This window comes from Aedes albopictus, chromosome 2 (genome assembly GCF_035046485.1).
Source record: "Aedes albopictus strain Foshan chromosome 2, AalbF5, whole genome shotgun sequence".
In the NCBI taxonomy this organism is placed as follows: Eukaryota; Metazoa; Arthropoda; class Insecta; order Diptera; family Culicidae; genus Aedes; species Aedes albopictus.
The window spans coordinates 35,460,911-35,486,493 of NC_085137.1; the positions used below are offsets into that span (position 1 = coordinate 35,460,911).

At 40.3% G+C, this 25,583-nt stretch overlaps 1 protein-coding gene across 1 annotated transcript in view; it reads right to left on the reverse strand.

Moving 5' to 3' along the window:
• LOC109621402 (lachesin-like) overlaps positions 1 to 25,583 on the reverse strand; it is a 114,800-nt gene that overhangs the window by 10,632 nt on the left and 78,585 nt on the right. The window contains exons 2-3 of the mRNA XM_020075434.3: positions 12,738 to 12,835; positions 12,430 to 12,637 (exon numbers count right to left, since the gene is read on the reverse strand). Coding sequence (XP_019930993.2) covers positions 12,430 to 12,637; positions 12,738 to 12,835 — 306 coding nt within the window. The remainder of the gene's footprint in view (positions 1 to 12,429; positions 12,638 to 12,737; positions 12,836 to 25,583) is intronic.

The following is a 25,583-nucleotide window of genomic DNA, read 5'->3' on the forward strand; positions in this document are numbered from 1 at the left end:
TGAAAAACAACTGCTTGGTAACGAAGAACCTCAACAACTTTTTTTCCATACAGAACACAAGTGTCTGGTTGGTCTATGCGATACGACTAGGGACTCTCAATGCAAAGGTTAAGGTTTCAATTCTCATTCGTTTAGGAAGTTTTTACCGTAAAATTTTCTAATTTAATCGGCGCATGAGACGAAGCTCATGAGACACATCTTGAGAAAAATGAGGCACACAACTTTCAGTCTCAAAATGTACTGTGCTCCTGGGAGCTTGCTTGCAATGAGGCTCTCGTACATGGGACTACAGCACGTGTACATCAACTCTGCTTAAAACAATGTAAATTTATACATGACTTTTACATGAAAATCCGTAAAAATATTGTATTTTTTCGCGATTTTTTAACGAAAATTGTTGAATAACTTTAAAATAAGCAATTTAAACACTGTAGTGTCTTCGGCAAAGTTGTAGAGTATTGTTCCAACTATATTTTAACGGTATTTTTGGTACCTTTTCGGTGCATTTTTTTGGATATTGGAGTACATTTTCGTGAAAATGCTCGAAAAAACACAAAATCGATTTGATACACCTCTAAACCTTTATCAATTTGGCTAATTTTTGGACTGAAGACTTGTTTTTGCATGTAGATTGATAATTTGATGTGACACGGGTAGGTCAAAAAAAGCGAACAGGTCTAATGGTCACTTACACCTCTTTGCATCTGGGCCCCTCAATAGTATAAAAAACATGTTCCAGAAATTTTCTGGCAGAAAATTTGGACTTTTGGGAATACCGCGTAACCCAATCTTTCTATTCGCATAACCAATCAGTAAAAAAAAGATTTCTTATTAAAACGAGTCGAAGTTCACTTAAATCGGTTCAAAGTTGAAAAAAATAAGAGTACTTTTCAGTTTTGAGGGTAGCCGGATACGCTTCCGGCATTCTACGCAATGAAAAACAAGCAAAACTGCAGCCCCTCAACAGCAATTGAATGTTTTTTCATAAATTTTTCAATTACATACAATAAAGCTGTTTCCTTATAAGCATTTTTTGATCTTTTACCTGTATCCATCGACCTTTTGCTCTACAAACAAAGAAAAAAACGAATACATAATCAAATTTCTCATTTTTTGCCTTTCTCGTACACCAAGGTGTACCGAAAGGCTATATGTTCACTCCAAAAACGAAAATTTGATAGAGCCCCCGGAGGGGTCAAGTATTATATACCAATCGACTCAGCTCGACGAGTTGAGATGATGTCTGTGTGTATGTATGTGTGTGTGTATGTATGTGTGTGTATGTATGTGTGTGTGTGTATGTGTACAAAAATGTCACCTCATTTTTAGATAGTAAATATGAACCGATTTCAACGACCTATGGTTTATTCGACGGGGTACATTGTCCCATTGTTTCCTATTGAAAATGGTTCAGATCGGTCCAGCCGTTCCAGAGTTATGGCCATTTAGGTGTTCCGGACCGGTACCCCAGGAAGAGGCCAGATATGAAAATGCAACAAACCCATGGCATGCGACCCGTCAAACCACGGCATTTTCGATTATCTGATGAACGGAAAGTAGGAAAATAGTCTCTGACTATATCTGAACCGGTAGTGTTCCGGAACCGGTTCCGGGTGTCCCGCCGGAAGTGGCCAAATAAGAAAGTGAACATAACCCATTCATGCGACACGTCAAATAGCGGCTTTTTCGATAATCAGTTGAATGGTAAGTAGGAAAATAGTTTCAGACCATGTTTGAACCGGTAGTGTTCCGGAATCGGTTCCGGATGTCCTGTCGGAAGTGGCCAATTAAAAAAGTGAACCAAACCCAAGCATGCATCACATCAAAGAGCGGCATTTTCGATAACCAGATAAACGGTATGCAGGAAAATAGTTTTAAACCTCGTTTGAACCGGTAGTGTTCCAGAACCGGTTCAGGATGTCCTGCCGGAAGTGGCCAATTAAAATAGTGAACCAAACCCAGGCATGCGACACACCAAAGAACGGCTTTTTCGATAACCAGATGAACGGTTAGCAGGAAAATAGTTTCAGACCATGTTTGAACCGGTAGTGTTCCGGAACCGGTTCCGGATGTCCTGCCGGAAGTGACCAATTAAAAAAGTGTACCAAACCTAGGCATGCGACATATCAAAGAGCGGCTTCTTCGATAATCAGATTAACCGTAAGCAGGAAAATAGTTTCAGACTATATCTGAACCGGTAGTTGTCCGGAACCAGTTCCAGATGTCCCGCTGGAAGTGGTCAATTAAAAAGTGTACCAAACCCAGGCATGCGACACATCAAAGAGCAGCTTTTTCGTTAACCAGATGAACGGTAAACAAGAAAATAGTTTCAGACCATATCTGAACTAATTGTATTCCGGAACCGGTTCCGGACTTGGTGATAGAGAGGCAACCAGTACTGCGGAAGCATGTGAGTTATTTGCAGAACACTTCGCATCAGTCTTCGAACGGAGTCGAACTAGCGACCAGGAAGCGCAGTCTGCAGCAAGTGATGTAACGCAGGACTCCATAAATCTGACTACGTTTGTGGTATCCGAAGAGATGATAATTGCTGCATCGAGGAAGCTGAAAAACTCCTTCACACCTGGTCCGGATTGTATTCCTGCCGCGATACTTCGGCACTGCGCTGCTACTTTGGCTAAACCTCTTGCGGTGATATTCACTCGGTCTTTCAACCAGGGTAAATTTCCAACATTGTGGAAGGAGTCGTACATGTTTCCCGTATTCAAATCCGGTGATCGTCGAGATGTTCATAACTATCGAGGAATAACAAGTCTTTCTGCAGCTTCTAAGCTTTTTGAGATAATCATAAGTTAAGCTGTATTAGCCTGCTCTAGAAGTTACATCTCCTCAGATCAACACGGTTTTATGCCTGGCAGATCGGTAGTTTCTAATTTGTTGGACTTTACACAAACTTGCATAACTGCAATTCTTCATTACACCAACAAAGCTAGCCATGAAAATGTTTGACAATTCACAGGTCATTTTGACAGACCACGCACATGCACGAAAAAGACGGATAACATATTCTACTTTATCGATCTTGTTGCCGTTCTTTTCATGCTCATAATACATCTGTCAAAATGACCTGAGATTTGTCAGTCATTTTGAGGTTAGGTTCGTTGGTGTAATGAAGAATGGAGCAAAACGTACAGGTTGATGTCATATATACTGACCTCAAAGCAGCTTTTGACAAAATTGATCACAAAATTCTCTTGTGCAAGCTCTCTCGTCTGGGAACTGTAGGGATCATGAGGGATAATAAATATAAGATTTGATAAATATGTAGAGATGTGAATTGTAAAGAACGCCGGCGTAGGAAAAGTTCAATCGTAGTAGGCATTCAGTTAGATTCAAAATGAAAATGTCAGTTTGTTGGTTTGTTTTAGGAAGAATAAACGTGTCCTGAAGAGAAATTGATGATTCTCTCTTATTCTTCATTACACCAGCGAACCTAACCTCAAAATGACTGACAATTCTCAGGTCATTTTGACAGATGTAACATGTGCATGAAAAGGACGGCAACAAGTTCGATAAAGTAGAATATATTATCTGTCTTTTTCGTGCATTAGTGTGGTCTGTCAAAATGACCTGTGAATTGTCAAACATTTTCATGGCTAGCTTTGTTGGTGTAATGAAGAATACAAATGAAATGAAAAAGTCAGTTATTTGTGGTTTTGTGTGGGAAACCGACCTAAAAGAACATCAAGGCAACATCAAGGTCACTACAGGAACATCGTCGACAGTTAAAGCCTGGTTGCAGTCATACCTGTCTGATAGAACTCTACGCGTTCAACTTGATTCCTGTGTTTCGGAGCCGTTTTCCAGTACAGCAGGTGTGCCTCAGGGGAGCAATTTGGGTCCCTTGCTCTTCAATCTGTTTTTCAATGATGTTGCTGCCTTATTGGGAGCAAAATGTAAACTTGTGTATGCAGATGACCTGAAGCTTTATATTGTTGTATCAACTCTGGAGGATTGCCATCAATTGCAACGTTTATTGGACCTGTTCGTCGAGTGGTGTTGCCGGAACAAGCTAACCATCAGTATTTCAAAATGTGTGGTAATGACGTTTCATCGTATCAAGAACCCAATCATATTTGACTACAACATTGATGGCGTCTCGCTGCAGAGAGTTGACAGGGTCAAAGATCTGGGCGTCATCCTTGATCCAAAGCTGGACTTCCGTCTACACTATCAAGAGATAATTTCTAAAGCGAATCGACAACTTGGATTTATTTCAAAAATTGCAAAGGATTTTACTCACCCGCATTGCTTAAAGTCGCTTTACTGCTCGCTTGTACGGCCAATACTTGAGAATGCATCTGTTATCTGGTGTCCGTATGAAGTCACGTGGATTCTTCGATTTGAACGAGTACAAAAGCGATTTCTGAGAATGGCTTTGCGAAATCTTCCCTGGCGAGATCCGATAAACTTGCCACCATATTTGGACAGATGCCTACTATTGGATTTAGATTCTCTAGAGCGTAGGAGGACGATACAACAGGCAACTTTTGGTGCAAAGCTCCTGAATGGTGAAGTAGATTGCCCGGAAATACTTGCGCAATTGGACTTCCGAGTTCCTCAAAGGTGGTTACGGAATTCTTCGTACACACTTAATTCAGATTGCCGGGATATCAGCATTTTTCCATTCTTTTGCCGAGATTTGCACAGCCGAGTAATCAGCAAACAACAATTTTGCTGAGATCTCAGAAATTTTGACAGTTCATTGCTGAGCTTCGGCAATCGTTTTGCTGAGAGTCAGCTAACAAATGTCACTTTTTGCTGGGATATCAGCTGTTAGTTTTACTGAGCAGACGGCTGTGCGCGTTTTTGCCGAGCCCGCAAATCTGTTTTGAGTGTGTACTGCCTATGGTTACCATGCGCCATAGGCGAATGAAATAATCAAAGAGTGCCTTGGTGATCGTGACGTTTCATCAGTTTAATCAGTTTACGCTGTTAAGTGAATCCCCCTATTCTTCATTACACCAACAAAGCTAGCCATGAAAATGTTTGACAATTCACAAGTCATTTTGACAGACCACACACATGCACGAAAAAGACGGATAACATATTCTACTTTATCGATCTTGTTGCCGTCCTTTTCATGCTCATGTTACATTTGTCAAAATGACCTGAGATTTGTCAGTCATTTTGAGGTTAGGTTCGTTGGTGTAATGAAGAATTGTATTGTTTCTTTTTTTTACCAACTAACTTATTCATGTAGACTTTTGTCGGATGGATTATTAACATAAATAAATAAATAAATAAATGTCCTGCCGGAAGTGGCCAATTAAAAAGGTGAACCAAACCCAGGCATATTACACATCCAAGAGCGGCTTTTTCGATAATCAGATGAACGGTAAGCAGGAAAATAGTTTCATACCGTATCTAAACGGAAAATAGTTTCAGACTATATCTGAACCGGTAGTTGTCCGGAACCGGTTCCAGGTGTCCCGTCGGAAGTGACCAATTAAAAAACTAAACCAAACCCATTCATGCAAAACATCAAATCATCAAAAATGTTCGTTACCCAAATAAACGAGCAGCAAGAAAATAGTCTCTGACCACACTTAAGATCACCGGCAGTGTTGCAGAATCAGGATTGGATCCATTACTGAAATTACGCAGGTGAACAAAATCGATGCAAGCGATTAATATGTGTAAAAGAACAAAATCTTGATAAAAATTTAAGAGATCTTGTCAAATTACACCATTTTAGATTCCTAAGGATTAACGTTGTATGGAAAAATTTAAATGATATAGCAGCAATCCCCTTTTTCGTCTAAAATTACTGCGAACAATTTTGATGCAACTGGTTAAGCCCAAGCGCTCTGTGGCACAATTGAAATTTGAATGGGCTTTAATATGGGAAATTTCGCTTGCTTGCACTTTTTTTGTCAAATTTTATATGAATCTTATAACTAATGATACTAAAATATAGGCTAAAGTGCGCAGAAAAAAGTTTACCGAAATGTCTTGACAATGATCGGCATCCAGTGCTAGTGAAGGTGGTCAAGCAGTCAACTGAGAGATTTCATATTTTTCAGCTCGGCCTATACCTTTAACATAGCATCGGAATATGAGTCATCAATAAGTTTCCAAACTCAATTATGGCTTTGATAAAATTTTTGCTTTTCTGAATAAGGCTGACACAAATTTCGATTTTCTCTTAAGTCCAGAGGGGTCCCCCTTGGAAATTTTGGTCGGAATTCAACATTTTGAAGAAGGGCACACATATATAAATCAATAAATTTTTAAATTTTAAAGTGAAATTAGAGTCTTCTAGAAGTTTCTTTTATCAAAGCCGATGAGTTAAGCGGTTTTGCTTAATTTTTTAAGATTTTTTTCATTAAATACATTTATTATTTATCAACTCCACCCCCCGTTGACGAGTCAACGAGCACTGTGACAAAAGAAGAAAATAAGATTTATTCCGTTCTAAAGTCTTCTCAGGATTCAGGAACACTTCGGCTTATGGCCGGAAAAAAAATGTAGAGTACGTATTTGACGAGAAAGGCACTATTGCCGAAGACCGCATTCAAATCGGACGCCTCATTAATTAGTTACCGATTTTTATCCAGAATCGAAATCTTTATTGATGATGGTTAAACTATTCGGTGGGCATCACTGCATTCTGCAAAGGAACATAGTAGCCATGATTTCAGTGTGCTATCTTTGGCGCTATATGCAGCAATGTTGCCTGCTGGGAAGCTGGAGGATCATAGCTAAAGTTTGCCCAGTTGGATACAAATCGATAAATAATTAATGAGGCGTCCGATTTGAATGCGGTCTTCGGCAAAGTTGTAGCTGATAGAGTAGCCTACGATTACCAAGAGTCGACTAACCCAATAGGGCACTTGTGGAAATGCTACGGTTGATTGAACGAAAAACATCGTTTTCCCATAGTAATTCCCATACAAACTTTGACGGGCTTGTGCAGTCTCAATTTTCAACCAAATGAGCTCAAATTTTGTGAGAAGGCATATAATCTGGCTAGGAATCGAATAAGCGGTGTGGAGCAAAAACGATTTTTTGAACCACGCTAGTGTACAGTTCTGCCACCGTTCCAAATGTTCTAGCGATAATGTCCATGTCGTCCGCAAAGCACACAAATTGACCGGATTTTGTGAAAATCGTTCCCCGGCTGTTGAGCCCGGCTCGTCGCATCACACCTTCCAGCGCGATGTTGAAGAGTAGACATGAGAGTCCGTCACCTTGTCGCAGTCCCCGGCGAGATACGAATGAACTGGATAGTTCACCCGAAACCCTTACGCAGTTTTGCACACCGTTCATCGTTGCTTTAATCAGTCTAGTCAGCTTCCCAGGAAAGCCGTTTTCGTCCATGATTCTCCATAGCTCTGCGCGGTCGATACTATCGTATGCCGCTTTGAAGTCGATGAACAGGTGGTGCGTTGGGACCTGGTATTCACGGCATTTCTGGAGGATTTGCCGTACGGTAAAGATCTGGTCCGTTGTCGACCGGCCATCAATGAAGCCGGCTTGATAACTTCCCACGAACTCATTTGTTTTAGGTGACAGACGACAGAAGATGATCTGGGATAGCACTTTGTAGGCAGCATTCAAAATAGTGATCGCCCTGAAGTTCTCACATTCCAAATGGTCGCCTTTCTTGTAAATGGGGCAGATTACCCCTTCCTTCCACTCCTCCGGTAGCTGTTCGGTTTCCCAGATCCTGACTATCAGCCGATGCAGACAGGTGGCCAACTTTTCTGGGCCCATCTTGATGAGCTCAGCTGCGATACCATCCTTACCAGCTGCTTTGTTGGTTTTTAGCTGGTGAATGGCATCCTTAACTTCCCTCAGCGTGGGAGTTGGTTCATTTCCGTCCTCCGCTGCACTGGCGTCGTCGTTCCTTCCGTTGCCGTGGGCTCCCGTGCCTACGTTCTCCACGCCGTTCAGGTGCTGATCGAAGTGCTGCTTCCACCTTTCGATCACCTCACGTCCGTCCGTCAAGAGGCCTCCGTCTTTATCCCTGCATATTTCGGCTCGCGGCACGAAGCCGTTGAGGGCTAAGGGAGCCTACAGTTTCTGAAAATACATTTTGGATCACAGCTCTTAGGTAAGCTTCAGGGAGATTTCAGCGGCGATATAACCTTTTGGAGCCGATTTTTTTCGCTGCTCTCGACGCAACCTCGCTGGTGTCGAACACGTTTGTTATGCTCGGTTTCATCGCCGGGGTCATATATGACCCCTCCGCCTCCAAAGGGTTAAAGCATTTCTTAAACGATTCAGGTGGTTTCAGAAGATATTCAAGACGTTCCAGACTGTTTACGATTGTGGATGCGATGTCCTATACTCAAGGGAGCTCTTAGAATTGCTCTCCCTGACCACGTCCTGAACTCCCCTTAACTCCACTTACAACTTAATCCCATTAAATAAATAGTAGCAGTAAAAAATGAACTTTTTGTGGAAGAAAAGAAGTGAACAACGAACGAGCAAAAATGGTGAGACCAAACAAGAACAAGAATTGCAAAATCGCGGATTTGAATGAGAGAAGATAACAAGCATGCTAGTAAGAAAACTTGCTTTTTTTCGAGAAGAGGGAGAATGTGAGGTGTGAATATAGTTTACTGTTATTCCCCTTGCGTCCGTCCCCCAGCAAGCATCAGTGGCAGCCAGCACCATGACGACGGAGTCAGTGTGAAGCTGGCTCATTGAGGAGAGGAGCTTTGGCGGAGCAAGTTGCCTACATCATGTGATTCCGGATCATGCCAAGTGATTCTACTGTAGTTTGCTAAGATGGCGTGAAACGGATTGAACCAGTGCGTTACGCAATATTCACACTATGTTTTGTCTCGTTCGACGTTTCGACACCTTTTGGCATTCGACGTTTTGTCTCAAAGCCGTTTATGCTCTCAGTAATGTTGTAGAAAATACCACTATTAGAAACCTTATCAAGCACTCTTATGGACTCTTATTTTTAGAAATAAAGTCAATATTTGTGAACGATGTGTAAAATCAGTTTCTTGTGGTAACCTTTTCCAGATATTTTAAAGAATTTCATAATGTTCTATAATGTTTTTCATATGACAAAATACGTGTTTCTCCTACAGACGGCATCATTGCAGCTTTGATATTTTATGACACATTTGGGACATAAGTTAAAAAATATTTGTTTCACATCTTCGTAACATTTACAGAGGTAAAATGGGGCAAAAATTTTCAATTGAATTTGAAAGAAGTACCTATACATTAGGTGTTAATTTTGCTGCAACTCATGCTGGGTACTAGCTTTCTTGATTTGAAATCATGTTAGTGATAGGGTCTGGGACCATTTGGACGGGATCATCTATTATGGGCACTTGCTGCTATAACCAAGTCAATGTTGAACCGATTGACTTGATTTTTGAAACACGATCAGGAAGGCACAGTATCTAGCTATGTTCAAAAATTCATGTCAATCGGTTTGAAATTGACTGAGTTATAGCAGAATGTGCCCAAAATAGGTGCTTCTGCCTAAATGGTCCCAGACCCTACTTTGAAAAGAAGGATTCTAACATACCAAACAATTTCTTCGAAGACACTAATCCTCTAAAATCAGCTCTTCATGTCCAAAATGGTTTTGATCTTGTATGATGGGCCTTTAGAAACAGCATGGGGCGGGAGGAGGTATCAGATGTGTTTTGGGAGCTCTAGGAAAATCCGATGAAATGTCCTTGGTACTGCAATTCCGTTGTTGGTGGCGCATCGATGTAAAGATACCTGCATTCGTTCAAATCACATGTTATAACGCAGAGATGCTAACGGTTATGTATATTTTGAAATCACATAAAAAAATGGTTGTGTTCTAGGTTGTGTTACTTCTATATTATTTGATTATGGTGCATTACGATATTCTACCAGTCGTGTACCAGAAGAAAACGTGTTTATTTTGTTTCTCATTCCAAAAATAAATCAAATCACGTGTCATATGACATTTTCTTCGAGTTACGCAAAACACCACCACCACTACTTACTAAACCGACGCAACGGAATCCAAGCAAAGCGCTAACGGTTTGTTTACATCGCTAACCTTTTCGCACCAGGAAATTTTGTAACACCAACCATGCGACCGACGACGGTGGCATGCTCCCATTTCAAACAAAATAGTGGAAGCAAATTAAGGAGGTCGACAAACACCAAGGCAGTCAAATCTCTCATTCTACGTTCCTGGTGAAGGCCATTAAATTGAAAGGGTGCGAAGCGAACGGCGGCGTGGGGAAGGGGCTGCTGGTGATAACATGAGTAACCATGACTGTGGTTACCACCGGCGAAATTCCTTCAGATGAGTAGTCAATACACTGAAAATATGTTTCAATGTAAAAAGTAGAATTTGTTCATATGTCCTAACAAACCAAGATTCAGATCTAACTATGTTTTTCCCAAAAAATATGTGACAATATTATGCAGGCTAGCCCGGAAATTCTAATCAACTCAAATTGAGAGTGTCCTGATTATCGCGCCGTCACAACACAGCTTGTTGTGAAGACCTGGTACTACAAATGTAAATGGTTATGATTAAAATTTTAACACCACACACAATCCAGTCACCTCTGATCCCCCTCGCAGCAATTCCACTATAGCAGCAAAATTCAGCTGACGAGGCCAGCCTTTGGTGCCTCTGTAGCAGACGTACCTAAATGTAGAATTCGAGCTGTCGGTCAACTTTCTGGCAGTCGACTCTCCTCCTCCCCCGCTCGGCCGTTAAAGGTAAATTATTATCCTATCTGCAGGCACGCGAGTCAGTGATTAAAGGAATTTGTAGTAATAATATGCCTCCACCACGAGGCTGTCGACTCGGAATGCTTGGGGTTGACCGATTCTTACCAGCAGCGGCTAGCAGTCCATCTACGAACAGTCTCGGTGCGGACGGGTTTACTGCCGAAGGTGACAAAACGCCTACACCACCGCACTTATTAGTGTATGCTGTATACAAGAGGTCCTGATTTAGGGGGGGGGGGGGGGGGTCGTGTGATATAACTAACTGAAGACACGATAGACAGTGTACTAGACTGCGTAAAGGTTTCGGGTGAACTATTCAGTTGTTTCGCATATCACTGTGCCTAAGTTCTCCACGCTCATCAGAGTGCAGCTTCCACCTTTCAATCACTTCACGTCCGCTTGTTCTAGGGGAACTTCCGCACACTGGTTCACGTTCTACTGGGTTACATGCTGCAGCATTACTGTCTACTGCCCTACCGATAACGGCAGACAATTAAACGTTCCATAATAAATACAAAATTTCCCATAAATAATTCAAAAAGTCCCAGTGAAGAAACAGGGCTGTAAGCAGTAATAAATAACAAAAGTTCCATAAACAAATAAAAAAATGCATAAATAATTCAAAAGTTTCAATAAATAATTGATTTTTGAGCAATTAAAAACGTCAAAAATGCAATGAATAAATCAACTGTTGCAATAAAAAAAGCCATTTTTCCCACCAAATAACTTCGAATTTTCCATAAATAAATCCGATTTTTCCATAATAAATTAGAAAATTCACAATAAAAAAATATCGAATAAGCAATAAAAAATTCAAAAAATGCAATGAAAAATGACGAAATTACCCATGAAAAACAAATGCAGGAAATTATGAGACAGTGAAATGCTGAATCGCACTTATATGACTGAAACAACTGAAAAGCTTGCGTAACTATGATTGCAATTTATCGAGCAATTGCTTGCTGTCCGAACTCGCTATCGCTCGTCGGACCTAAAAAAGGGATAACATCTATGTTTGCATTACACCGGGCAAATTCTTGGATCTGTGGTTTGCCTAGAACTGAATCGATGCAGTTACGGTGCATCGGATATCGGAAACTTCGGCGGCCTTCTGCCGCCTCAGTTCCTCAATCCTCTATGCGGCTTCGCCGCATGGTCTACTTGATTTTTTGGCTCAAAATGCATTTACGTTTATTGCTCATTTTTTGACATTTATTGATTATTTATTTTTTCGTTTATTGCACTTTTTGAATTATTTATTGCTTTATCGATATTTTTTTATTGTGAATTTTCTAATTTATTATGGAAAAATCGGATTTATTTATGGAAAATTCGAAGTTATTTGGTGGGAAAAATGTTTTTTTTTATTGCAACAGTTGAATTATTCATTGCATTTTTGACGTTTTTAATTGCCCAAAAATCAATTATTTATGGAAACTTTTGATTTATTTATGCATTTTTTTATTTGTTTATGGAAATTTTGTTATTTATCACTGCTTGCACCCCTGTTTCTTCACTGGGACTTTTGGAATTATTTATTAAGAATGATGACTTTCTTATGAGTCGTTTATATTTTAGCCTACCGATAACTGCGTTGATCTTTGTAATTATAATCTGTTATTATAATGAATATAACACATTGATTATAACGCATCTGTCTCCCTATTGCAATGTCCTCCCAGAACCCAACTCCACCCCTTTACTCACCCACAACGTTCAGGTATCCCATCTGGCTCTTCATCGGGTCGGTGTTGATCTGGCACATGTACCAACCCTTGTCGGACTCTTTGATGTCCTTGATGCGCAGCTGCCAGATGCGTTGCTCGGTGTGCGTCACCGAAACCCGTTCGCTCTTGGTGATGACCAGCGTGTCGATGGTCAGAATCGTCTGGGTGTCCACCCGGAGCCACGCAACCTGCGGATCGTACGAATGAACGACCATTAATCAAATCACAATCGTGCTGCACACATTAGGTGGCGTTTAAGGTGAAAAGTGTAATTGTGCGGAAAATTACCTTATATTTGTGTAAATCCTGCACCGTGCACGTCATCACGCCTTCCCGCCCGACCGGAACCGTCACATTGGACACGGGTGCACTGAATTTGGGGTCGACTGGTGCAGCAAAGGTGGTTGCGGTTGTGTGGTTGAATGGAAACAGGTAAAAAATGAAACGGTCATTAAATTGTGTAAGTTTCTGAAACAACTTTCACTGATAATTTTATTAGATCTCAACCTAAATGTTTACCAAAATAGTGCATCAAAATGCACTACTGCAGTTCAGATGCATCACATAAAACATCCGTTTGATTAGCCATTTAAATTTTAACAATCTCCAGCAGTTTTTTACTTCTTCTCGATTCCAACAGACGAGCCCCCGAGGGGTTTCTGTTTGTACCCCACCAAAAGTCGAACGCAAACAATCGTCTCGGTGCAACCACCCGAACCGGCGACGGTTCCTATCGGAAGTAGTGCCGTATGTACTATAATTATTATTGTCCAACCACTTTTTTGCAACCCAGTGGATGTGTTCACTTGGCTCTAGGCCACGGACGAAGCAAGGAAGGGTAGAGTGGGGATGAGAGTATCAGCAGTTTCCAGGATCGATTGATTCCCCATTCCATAGATAATCGATATACCTAGTGGATCTCCAAATGTCGTGATACGTAATGGGTTTTTAGTTCGTCGAAAATGATTAGACCCGTATATTGTTTTTTTTTTATTGCCTTTCTCGTACACTAAGTGTACTGGAAAGGCTATATGTTCACTCCAAAAATGACTTTTTGATAGAAGGCTCGGAGTGTCGAGTCACATATAGCAATCAACTCAGCTCGACGAATTGAGATGATGTCTGTATGTGTGTATGTATGTGTGTATGTATGTGTGTGTGTACAAATAAACTCACATCACTTTTTGGCAGTACACCTCAACCGATTTTAACGACCGACGGTTCATTCGGCGGGGAATCTGGTCCCATTGTTTCCTATTGAAAATGGTTCGGATCGGTCCAGCCGTTCCGGAGTTATGGCCATTTAGGTGTTCCGGAACGGTACCCCAGGAAGGGGCCAAATATGAATACGCATCAAACCTATGCATGCGACACATCAAACCATGGCATTTTCGATAACCTGATGAGTGGTAAGCAGAAAAATAGTCTAAGACCATATCTGAACCGGTAGTGTTCCGGAACCGTTTCCGGGTGTCCCGCCGGAAGTGGCCAAATATACAATTGAACAAAACCCATGCATGCGACACATCAAACCACGGCATTTTCGATGACCCGATGGACAATGAGCAGGAAAATCATCTCAGACCATATCTGAACCGGTAGTGTTCCGGAACCGGTTCTAGGCGTTCCACTGGAAGTGGCCAAAAATACAATTGAACCAAACCCATGCATGCGACACGTCAAACCACGGCATTTTCGATGACCTGATGGACAATGAGCAGGAAAACATTCTCAGACCATATCTGAACCGGTAGTGTTCCGGAACCGGTTCTAGGCGTCCCGCTGGAAGTGGCCATATATACAAGTAAACCAAACCCATACATGCGACACATCCAACCACGGCATTTTCGATAACCTGATGAGCGGTAAGCAGGAAAATAGTCTCAGACCATATCTGAACCGGTAGTGTTCCGGAACCGGTTCTAGGCGTCCCGCTGGAAGTGGCCAAATAAACAATTGAACCAAACCCATACATGCGACACATCAAACCACGGTATTTTCGATGACCCGATGGACAATGAGCAGGAAAATCATCTCAGACCATATCTGAACCGGTAGAGTTCCGGAACCAGTTCTAGGCGTCCCACTGGAACTGGCAAAACACACAATTGAACCAAACCCATGCTTGCGACACATCCAACCACGGCATTTTCGATAACCTGATGAGCGGTAAGGATGAAAATAGTCTTAGACCATTACTGAACCGGTAGTGTTCCGGAACCGGTTCTAGGCGTCCCGCTGGAATTGGCCAAATAAACAATTGAACCAAACCCATACATGCAACACATCAAATCACGGCATTTTCGATTATCTGATGGACAGTGAGCAGGAAAATCATCTCAGACCATATCTGAACCAGTAGTGTTCCAGAACCGGTTCCGGGGTTCCCGCCGAAGTGGTCAAATCTGAAAGAGAAACAAACCCGTGCATAGCGTCACATCAAATAGCGGCTTTTTAGATTATCTAATGCAACCAGGCCAGCAAGTGTTTCGGAATCGGTTTTGAGTGGCCGGAAGAGGCCAAATATAAAAGTAAACCAAATCCAGGCATGTGACACATCAAATCGTGGCTTTTGCGATAACCTGATGAACAGTTAGTCAGAAAATTGCCTTAGATCACACTAGAGACAACTAGTAGTGTTCCGGAATTGGTTCTGAGAGTCCCGTCGAAATTGTCAAACCTTGCATGTGACACTTTCAATTTGCAACGTTTTTGGTTAACCGATGAACAGTTAACAAGACAATAGTGTCAGACCTTATTTGGTTCAGCCGGTAGTCACCCGGAATCAGATCCGGGTAGTAAAATGTTAAATTCAACCAAACCCATGGATGCGGTACATCAAATCACGACCAGTCTTGACGACATTCGACACTTTTTACTACCTTCATTTCGCTACCGCAGTCGTGTGTCAGCTTGCTTTGTTACATTCGTGCGCTACTGTTACCTCTTATACACAACACGAGCAGTAGAACGAAGATCAATAAACATAAGAAAGGGCCAAATTAATGTCATCTGACACGATGACATTTGTCTAATTCTAGCTTTACGCATAGATTTTCAGCCAATTCCGATTATGAATGTTAATATTAGTTTATTCTTGCATGTTGCATTGAATGCGACACATAGATGGGCAATATAGCTTTTATTATGAAAGAAAACAGGAATAACAAAAGCCGAACCGTCTCCCGAAGCCGCTATCGTCGTGAAGTGCATTCGTTTGACATTTTTGTTTCGAACAGTAGTTTGATTGCTTGTGTTGCGAATGTCGGAGACAAAGGAGGCCCAATATCGACGAAAAGGTTCAAATGACTCTGATCTCTAACAAGACTGATCACGACTTATCGACAACCTGATGGAAAAATAGGGTCAGACCACATTAGATTCCCGGTAGTGTTGCGGGTTCAGCTGTTGCTTCGAAAGTGATTAGAAGTAAAAGTGAATCAAACCCATACATGCGATAAATCAAATCGCGGTGATTAGGTGAAGGTGAAGAATTAGCAATAAAATAATCTCAGACCATAATTAGGACAACCGGTAGTGTCATGGAATCAGATGCGGGTATACCACCGGAAATTACCAAATATAAAAATGAACCAAACCCATACATACGACACATCAGATCGCGGATTTTTTGATAACACAGCGTAACAAAAATTAACTTTTTGTCTGTCTCAAGAGCAAACTTATCTGTCTTCGAAGGATTTTGGGCCGCTGAATCCGAATCCGGGCTCAGATTTGCTCTAACACGTCACAATTTTGAGCTATACCTCAATTTATAGGGCGAAATATGCGATTTTGGGCTTTTCTGACTGCAAGCCATTAATCAAGGAAATATTTTTTTAAGCAATCAAAAGGTAAATTGGTCAATTAACATCTTAATTAACGACTCATGCAAAATATTTCGTTTTACCAAATCGAATTTGATAGTTTTAAGCGATTTATGTTAGGTACGATATTTCCCATACAAGTCACCCTCCAAAAGTTGCATGCAAGTTTTCATACTAACATAAAATGCTTAAATCTATCAAATTTGATTAGGTAAAACGAAATATTTTACAAGAGTCGTTAATTTAGATGTTAATTGACCAATTTACCTTTTGATTGCTTAAAAAATATATTTCCTTGCTTAGTGGCTTGCAGTCAAAAAAGCCCAAAATCGCATATTTTACCCTATAAATTGAGCTATAGCTCAAAATTGTGACGTGTTAGAGCAAATCTGAGCCCGGATTCGGATTCAGCGGCCCAAAATCCTTCGGAGACACATAAGTTTGCTCTTGAGACAAAAAAATGTTGCGCTGTGTAATCTAATGAACGGTTAGCAAGAAAATAGCCTTAGATCACATTACAGACTGTTGTGTAGCAGAACCAACGTTCATGTGAAAAATTACATCGTGGCTTTGTTTAATGGCCTGATAAACGTTAGGTATGAAAAACAGTGACGAATAGGTCTAAGTTCTCATATATGAAAGAGAACAAAATATAGACAAATCTAAAGCGATCTCATCAAATCGTACCATTCCAGATTCCTAAGGTATAAATTTATAGCAGGATGTGTCAACGTTGAATGGAAATAAAAGAATTTGAACGCGTCAACAGAAGATGGCGGCTGTTTTAATGAATTTTGAGCTCTAAAACTATGTAAAATAAGTGTATTTGGTATGGGAAATATGTTCGGAGTCCACCAGAGTATCCAAGATAGCGGTCCAAAATCCAAGATAATGGCCCAGTATTCAAGTTAGCGCCTATTTGAAAGGATTTTAAATTCTTGCATTATGGGCATATTTTGTATGGAAATATGTCCAGAATTCAAAATTTGTAATCAGAAAACCCAAGCTGTGCGCTGTTTCACAAGGTCTGCAATATGACTATAGTTTGAATGGGGAAGTATACCGGTCTTCGTCCAAAACTGGTAACCAGAAAACCATAAACGATGTGCCAAAATTCAATACGGTGACTATTTTATGTAATTTTAGGTGCAGAATCCAAAAATGAATACCAGAACATCCAAGATGGTGTCTCAATGTTCAAGATGGCGCTTAGTTTAGTTGGGGTAGATATCCGGAGTCAAAATATGATGACCGAAATTTTACGGCTTCATAACACTTGTTTGGTTTGAATTTTGGATCGTTGTCTTATATTTTCTGAATATTAGATGTTCTGCTAATATAAAATGTATCCATATTGAGTAGATTCAGCAAGGGGCTGTCCATTAATTACGTAAGGGTTTATGGAGGGAGGGGAGGTTTGAGAAATCTTACGCGCCATGCAAAAATGTTTGGGTTCTCATACAAAAAATCTTACAAGGGGGGGAGGGGGTGTCGAAAAATCGCTAAAATTCCCTTACGTAATTAATGGACAGCCCCCAAGCAGTTTCCATTTTGTATTTATGTCAATGTCATCAACACGTCGCTTGAGTTTTGTTGAAAGGATATTTTAAAGCACGAGAAAGGCATCATCACCGCTAGGTGGATTAATTAGGGTTTTTTTTCATTAGATTGACCACTTTTAAAGTGATACAAATAAGAAACAACCAATAAAAAAAAATCATTACTTTTAATTTCTTTTGAAGGAGCATGGTGGAGGTTTCATGAAAATAAAACATCATATTTTGCTCCGAATGTCGTGATACTTAGTAGGTGAAACTTAGACCACCCAAAATATCTCAGTTTTCCGAACCAGTGTTATTCTTAATCTTTTTTTTTTTTTTTTTGAACTGCTGGTCATATATTTTTTTCTTTCTCGTTCGCTTACTTTTTCTCGCAATTTCGCTGACGGTTTGGCCGATGCTACGTCATCCGGATATTTCTTCCGCGTGTGAAAAAGTAATTTTTTATGTTAATTTTTATATTTGGATGATGGAATATTGGATTCCAGAGATTCAAGCGTAACGTGTGATAAGTGCCGAGATCGAAAATGTAACCAAACGAGATGTTCCGTTATTTCTACCAAATGTTACGTAATCCATCCATACACTTCCTCACCCCCGCCTAAAACCCATGTTCAAATGGGTTTGCATGAATTCAAATACATAGGTTTCTGGACATGATACATGGATAAACCGAACAGAAGCAAATATCTCAAAAATACCTTGTTAAGAGCAGTCTATGCTCTAAAACCTCAAATTCTTGTTAGGATAGCTTCTAGAATTTGAAATGAAATACTTCTAGGGTTCCTTCAGAGGTTTCTAAAAGGATTCATCCAAAAATGGCTTCTGATATTTCTCCAGAGATTTTCTTACGATTCCTTTAGAAATTCTTCCAAATCCAGAAATTCCAGCTGTGATTTCTCCTGGCAATTTTCCTGAATTGCCTACAGTATTTTATTCTATGATTCCTAGAAAAACGGAGAAATTCCTGAAGATATCATAGAAGGTTTTTTAGAAATCTCAAGAAGGAATCCCGAGAAGAAGTACTGGATAAATCCTTTGAAAAAAATCTGGACGATTAGAGATTTCTGGATGAATCTCAGCAAGTATTAAAAAAAGGTATTGCTTAGGAATACAAAGAGAATTCTAACAGCAATTTCTCCTTTTTCCTCTAAAAAATTCTTGCGGAACACCTCCTCCTCCAGGATTTTTTTCTGTGATAGAGTTCTTGCCAGAAACTGCTTCAACTAATCGTGGAGGACGCTCAAAAGCAAATACTGGATAAATTCAAGCTGGAAATACTTGAAAATCTTAACAATTTTTGTTTTTGAAAAATGTAGGAATTTCTTATGAAATTCAATTTGGAACTTGAGGAGGTATATGTAAAAATCTTGATTCCAAGAGGATTTCTCAATGATTTTAACTGAAATTTCTGTTGGAATTGCTCCAAGAATGTTTGCCACGATGACTCCAGATATTTCTCCTTGGATCGCTTCGGGATTCCGTCCTGAGATTTCACCAGGAAATCATTTCAAAGTTTTTACAGGCCTGTTGGAATTTATTTTAAAAATCTCTCCTATAAATCGTCCAGGGACTTTTCCATGGATTTCTTCATGAATCCTTCAGAAAATTATCTTGAAATTTCTGCTGCAGCTTCTCCTGTAAGTTTTCCAAAAAAACACTCCAGGAACGTCTCCTGATATTCCTCTACAAATTCTCCATGGATTCTTCCAAGAACTCCTGTGGGAGCACCTGTTGGGATTTTCACAAAAATATTTTCAGCGTTTTTTGCTATGAATTTCTGCTGAGATTTCTCCAGAAAATCTTGCTGGGGTTTTCCAAGCATTTCCAGCTTGGAATTATCCAATATTTGCTCTCAGAAATCACCCAGGAATTCTTGGTGGATGTCAAGCAAGAAATGTCTGAAGAAAGTAAAGTCCTTGGACGGCTCCCACCAAATATTTCTGGAGGAATCCCCGCAGCATTCCTGGAGAATTCTCTGCAAGTATTCCTCTGCAAGTACTCCTAAGGATATTCTTTTTCGTGAACTCTTCCATGAGTATCTTGCAGGGTTCCGATAGTGATTGTAGTAGGGTTTGTTCCAAGAAATGCTTCAAGAATTCCTCCCACGATTCCTTCAGAAATTTTAACAGATGCTTCTGAAAGAAGGGATTTTTTTTCATAGCTTCCTTCAGTGATTCCATCATGAATTGCTCCAGAGAATTTTTCAAGAATTCCTCTATGTCATAGAGTCTATGGGTTTCACCAGACATTCCTCCGGGAATTTCTCCTGGGATATCTTTAGAGGTTCCTCCAGTGATTGTTCCAGTGCTTTTTTCGAGGATTTCTCCAGGAATTTCTCCAAGGATTCCCTAAAGAATGTCAACAGAAATTCTTTTAGGTATTTCTGCAAGTATTCTTTCACAGATTTCTCCAGTCCATCCAAAGATTCCAACAATAATTCTTCCACAAATTATTGAAGACCTTGATTCCTTCATATTTTTGTTTCCTACAGAAATTCTTCCTGGAATTTGTTAAGTATTTGCTAAGGAATTCCTCATGGGACTGCTTCCAGGATTCAGGAACTCATGCAGGGATTCATTCAGGAACTGCTACAGGTATTCCTCAAGGAGTTCTTTCGCGAACTCTTCTTTGAATGCCTTCAGGGTTTCTCTAAGGATTCCATCTGCATTTTCTTCAGGAATTCTTCCTGGGATTTCTCCAGAAGTATTTATAAAGACTACTGCGTTAATCCCTACAGGCATTCCTCTAGCATTCCTCCCTGGAGGAGATTTCTCCAAGAATTTCTGATGGGGAGGTCGGGAATTGCTCATGTGGTTCTTTCTGGAACAACTTATTTTAAAAATTCCTCCAAAGATTTTCCCAGGAACTCTTCTGGGGCTGTTAATTAATTACATAAGGGTTTTGGAGCGGGGGGGGGGGGGGGTCGGTGGTTTGAAAAATCTCACGAACCATACAAAACATTTTAGGTTCTCATACAAAAAATCTTACAAGAGGTGTCGACAAATCGCTAAAATTCCCTTACGTAATTAATGTATAGCCCCTCTTACGATTTCTTCAGGAATTTCTCCTTGTACTCATTACGGATTTTCTCCAGGAATTAATTCAGTACTTCCTCCAGGAACTGTTTAGGGATTCCCTTACAAATTCCTCTTGAAATTGCTTGCGGGGTTCCTTTTGGAGTTTCTTCAGGAACTCTTCTAAGGATTCCTCCAAAATTTCTCCAAAACTTCCATCTGGTATTCTTCTACGAGTTCCTTGACCTTCCGTAACTCGCGCGGTTGACTACCTGCGTCAGCACCACGCTAATGCTGAGTACAAAAAGCGAGATTTTTTCAACGTGTTGTACAAAATACAACAGCGCGATCGCTCGTGGGTTAAGAAATTCATCCACGATTTTGTTTAGGGAAGTCCTTTAGGATTTCTCCAGGAATTCCTCTGGGAATTCCTGCAGGGATTTCTTCAAATATTCCTTCAGGAATTCATCTAAACATTCCTCCAGAAATTCCTCTACAGATTTTTCCAGAAGTTCCTCTGAAGACTCCTTCAGGAATTCTTACAAGCATTCCTCTAGGATATCCTCCATGGATCCTTCCAATTATTCCTATATTTTTTTTAGCGATTCTTCCAAGGAATCCTCCAAGGTTTCCTCAATGCATTCCTTCATGAATTCCTCCAGAGATTCCGCCAGAAATTGCTTCCGGTATTGTTCCTAGAATTCCACCTGGAATTCCTACAGAAATGTATCCAGGAATTCTTTAAAGGATTTATTCAAGGACTTTTTTTTTCCAGAAACTCGTTCAAGAATGCCTCTAAAGATTTCTCCAGGAATTGCTTCAGAGCATCTTCCAAGAATTTCATTAGGAATTATCCTAGGCTTTCTTCCGAGAAATTTTCCAGGCATTCTTCCAGGGATTCCTCCTTGGATTCTTGCAGAGATTTCTCTAGGATTATTTTTCAGCGATTGCTCCAGCAATTCCACCAGATTGGGAATTCTTCAGTAATTCTTTTGGGACTCCTTTTTGGGATATTCATGCAGACACTCCTCCAGGAATAAATCGAGGAATTCCCTAATAAATTATGTCATCAGTTCATCCAGGAATTTCTCCAGGAATCCTTCAGGGATTCCTTCAGAAATTCTTCCAGGATTTTCTCTAGGAATATCTTTTGGAATTTTTCCAGGAATTCCTCCAAGGAATTGCTGCAAGGATTCCTCCATGAATTCCGCTAAAAATTCCTCCAGGAACTTCTTAAGGGATTTTATTTGGGATTTCTCCACGAATTTCTCCAATGATTCCCCAGGGATTTCTTCAGAAATTCCTTTGAAGATTTCTCCAGGAATTCCTCCAGAAATTTCTCGAAAAAGTCTTCCAGGAATTTCTCAGGAGATGTTTTCAGTAATTTCCCCCAGGGTTCCTTTAGATATTCCCCCAGAAATTTATTCAGTAATTGTTGTAAGAACTCCTCCAGGAATTCCTTCAAGGATCCCTCCAGGAATTCCCAAAGGCATTCTCCCAAGATTTCATTCAGGAACTCCTCCGGGGAATTCTCGAGGAATCACCCCAAGAATTTCTTCAAGAATTCCTCCAGGAATTTCTCTAGGAATACATCCAGGAATTGCTCTTTCAGAAAATATGACAGTCACTCCAGGGTTTTCTTCAGAAAAAATTCTGGGGATTTTTTCAGGAATTCTTCCAGGAAATTCTCCAAGGATATCCTCAGAAATTTTTCGGGATTCCTCCTGGAATTTCTCTAGGAATTTCTCCTAAGATTTCTTCATGAATTGTTTCTGGTATTCATCCAAGGATTTCTTCACGAATTTTTTCAAGGATTTTTCCAGCGATTCCTCCAGGAAATCCTTCGAAAATTCCCGTAGAAAATCCTCTAGAAATTTCTTCAGAAAATATTTCAGGAAATTCACCAGTAATACCTTCAGAAATGTTTTAGGAAATTTTCCTGGAAATTCCTCTAGAAATTCATCCAGTAATTCTTCCAAACATTCCTCTAGAGATTCCATCTGGAATTACCTCATGGATTCCTCCAGCAATTCCCACAGCAATTCCTCAAAATTTTATAAAGGAATTTCTTCAGAAGCTCCTCCAGGATTTTTTCAGAAATTCCTTCAAATATTTCTCCAGAAATTGCTCCTGGACATCCTTTAGATGTCCAATCTTCCAGAAATTGGTCACCGCTACCAGCATCACATTGATTTGGGTAGATCAGGCGAGCTTTTTCAACATATTGAACATACTGAAGGGTTAAAAAATGCTTTAAGAATATAATGTAAATATACTCAATTTCATCGTGCTGCGTTTAGTTATAAAAGCTAATAGGTACAAATTTGCTAAGGGTGCTTGATCTCGTGAATTTAGTGCTCGGAGCTTATCATGATTGTTTCGCATATACTCACCACAAGCAGGTTTTCGTGGAGAGACCGAACCCAAGAAGATCACTTACGAATCCTAATCCGATGTAACCGTAACATATACTCAATTTGCTTTCCTTTGTGAACCTAATTACGCCCTTGTACCTATCCCGTGCATCGCTTTTCCCCAAGAACTACCGTTGGTAGGATGTATACATAGCTGTTATTATCAAATGAACAACTTTATGACCGCAAAGCGAGCCACGGTTGTTGTCGATTGGTAAGTCGGTCGGTGCCAAGTCTTAAATGCAATACCGCCAGAAATTGATTGATATAAGTTTACCTTCTCCACACACCGTCTACCGTTGCGTTGTTGTGACTGAGTGGCCGACTGACTGGCTGGCTGGTCGCAGAGTTGGTCGTTTGATAAGTGTTTGCCACAATTGGTGGTCGAAGTGGTTGCGCGCTGGTGGGGTTGCTTGTGGCTTTGCAAAGATCACAGAAGTTGGACTGCTTGCTAGTGGCGCACTGTGGCAGTTTACAGGTAATAAACCAATGACTCGTGGCAAATTACTGCCGTTTGCCAATTTTCTCTGTTCGACTTTGAAGTTTTAGGTCGGGAAGGGATGATGATTAGCTGGTTGCTATAGTCAACCATCAACAAGTTCATCTTGAGTTGCTAGAACAACCTTGGGGTGAAAATGCTTGCAACTGAGCTGGAGAAAGTTTTCTGCAACGAATGAAATTTACTGTGGGATTTTCTCAGGGTGAACTTGCTGTATTTATTGTTTTTCAGAGATACATTATACTAACCGAGGTGACTATTTTGTTGAAGTCGAATGGAGCGGAACAGCTTGCATAGTAGTTTGTCATTACGGATTATCCATAAAATATATGGATATATTCTGAACAGCCGGTATCTGAATAGTGGTTACGGCATAGGACCTCTTGGAATAGAGCATATATGTTCCTGCCACAAAAGATGAACGAAAATAGAAATCTACAATTAAAGGCACATATTTACATTTCCCAGTTCCAAACTAAAGATGTAACTGTCTGCTGTCTCAGGTGAGATATTATGCCAGGGCATAATAAATCATGGATGAGGTATAGTCAAATTCGCTAAGAGGAGGAAGAGGATATTAATAATACTCTAACAAATTTATGGATGCTCCCACACTGAATTAATAACTCAATTTCATTATTCCAATGTAGAAGCAAACGTACAAGTACACGAAATATGTGGTGAACACAATTGTTAACAGTCCTCAATTATTAGTTTTAAATATTAATAAAACCACCTCCAAAAACAGATCCTTCTCAATTGATAAGCCTACCGCACTACCCAATTCCTTGAACGAAGAGATTTTTCCCCTGGCTATATTCTCAAGAATCACTAAAGGGGAATCAGCAACTCCCTTTGGTTTCCAACAGTCCGTTGAATCGCAATTACGCTCCGACTTCCTGTTCCTTCAGTTCGCCCATCTTGGGCAGACTAAATTATGGCACCAGTCGATCGTGGCTTAACGATGCCTCCATCGTCCGGTTAGTAAATGTATAAAACAGTTGCTGCTGTTTTTTCCCGCTATTAGAAACAGCAGTAAAACACCTCCTGTGCCCTCTTTCTTCTGCCTGCATGCTTCCAAAGGTGCGTCTGGAGGAAATCGCTACCTTTGGTGTTGGTAAAATGTCAGTGGATAACATTTCGACTCAGGAAATGATTTTAATGACGATGAGGAAAAAACAACCACTACTGGAGCTAGAAGGAAATTGTTTACTCTTTTAAAAGCTTTTAATTTGAATGATTCTGGCTGGTGATGGCGGAAAGAAATGTTCTTTTTATGTGCTTAATCGTTCGTTTATGGCAAACACTATGAATTGTGTTTCAAATAACCTTCAAAGACGGGAAATCGATCCGAGCTGACTAACCCTTTTTCTAACCTTGACTTTCATTTCAAATCTAGATGCCTGAACTAGAACTAGGTGATGTCTGGATAAAGCAATACGAATGATTTTGAAGAGTTAACATTTCGTTTTATAAAAACATTTCGGCCACTCCAAAATTGATTCGAAAGCAATTCTGAGAAGCCCCAATGAAAATGACTAATCACTAAGAAGAGGTTTAACAATTAAAGGACTAATGCTCAAATTAATCTCAGACCAATTAAACACGCACTAAACTGTTAAGATGCTGAAGCGAAATGACGATTCTTTGTTTAATTCGACTCTATTAGTAAACGCAAAAACAATCTTGATTTCATCGCCCCACATTTCCATTTATGGGTTCCTGTCGCCGTCTCTTCAAGAACGGAGGACATCAAATTCGATCGGAACTTCCGCAATCACGATGCAATGTACAACATGAAAGGGCTTATGTTAAACG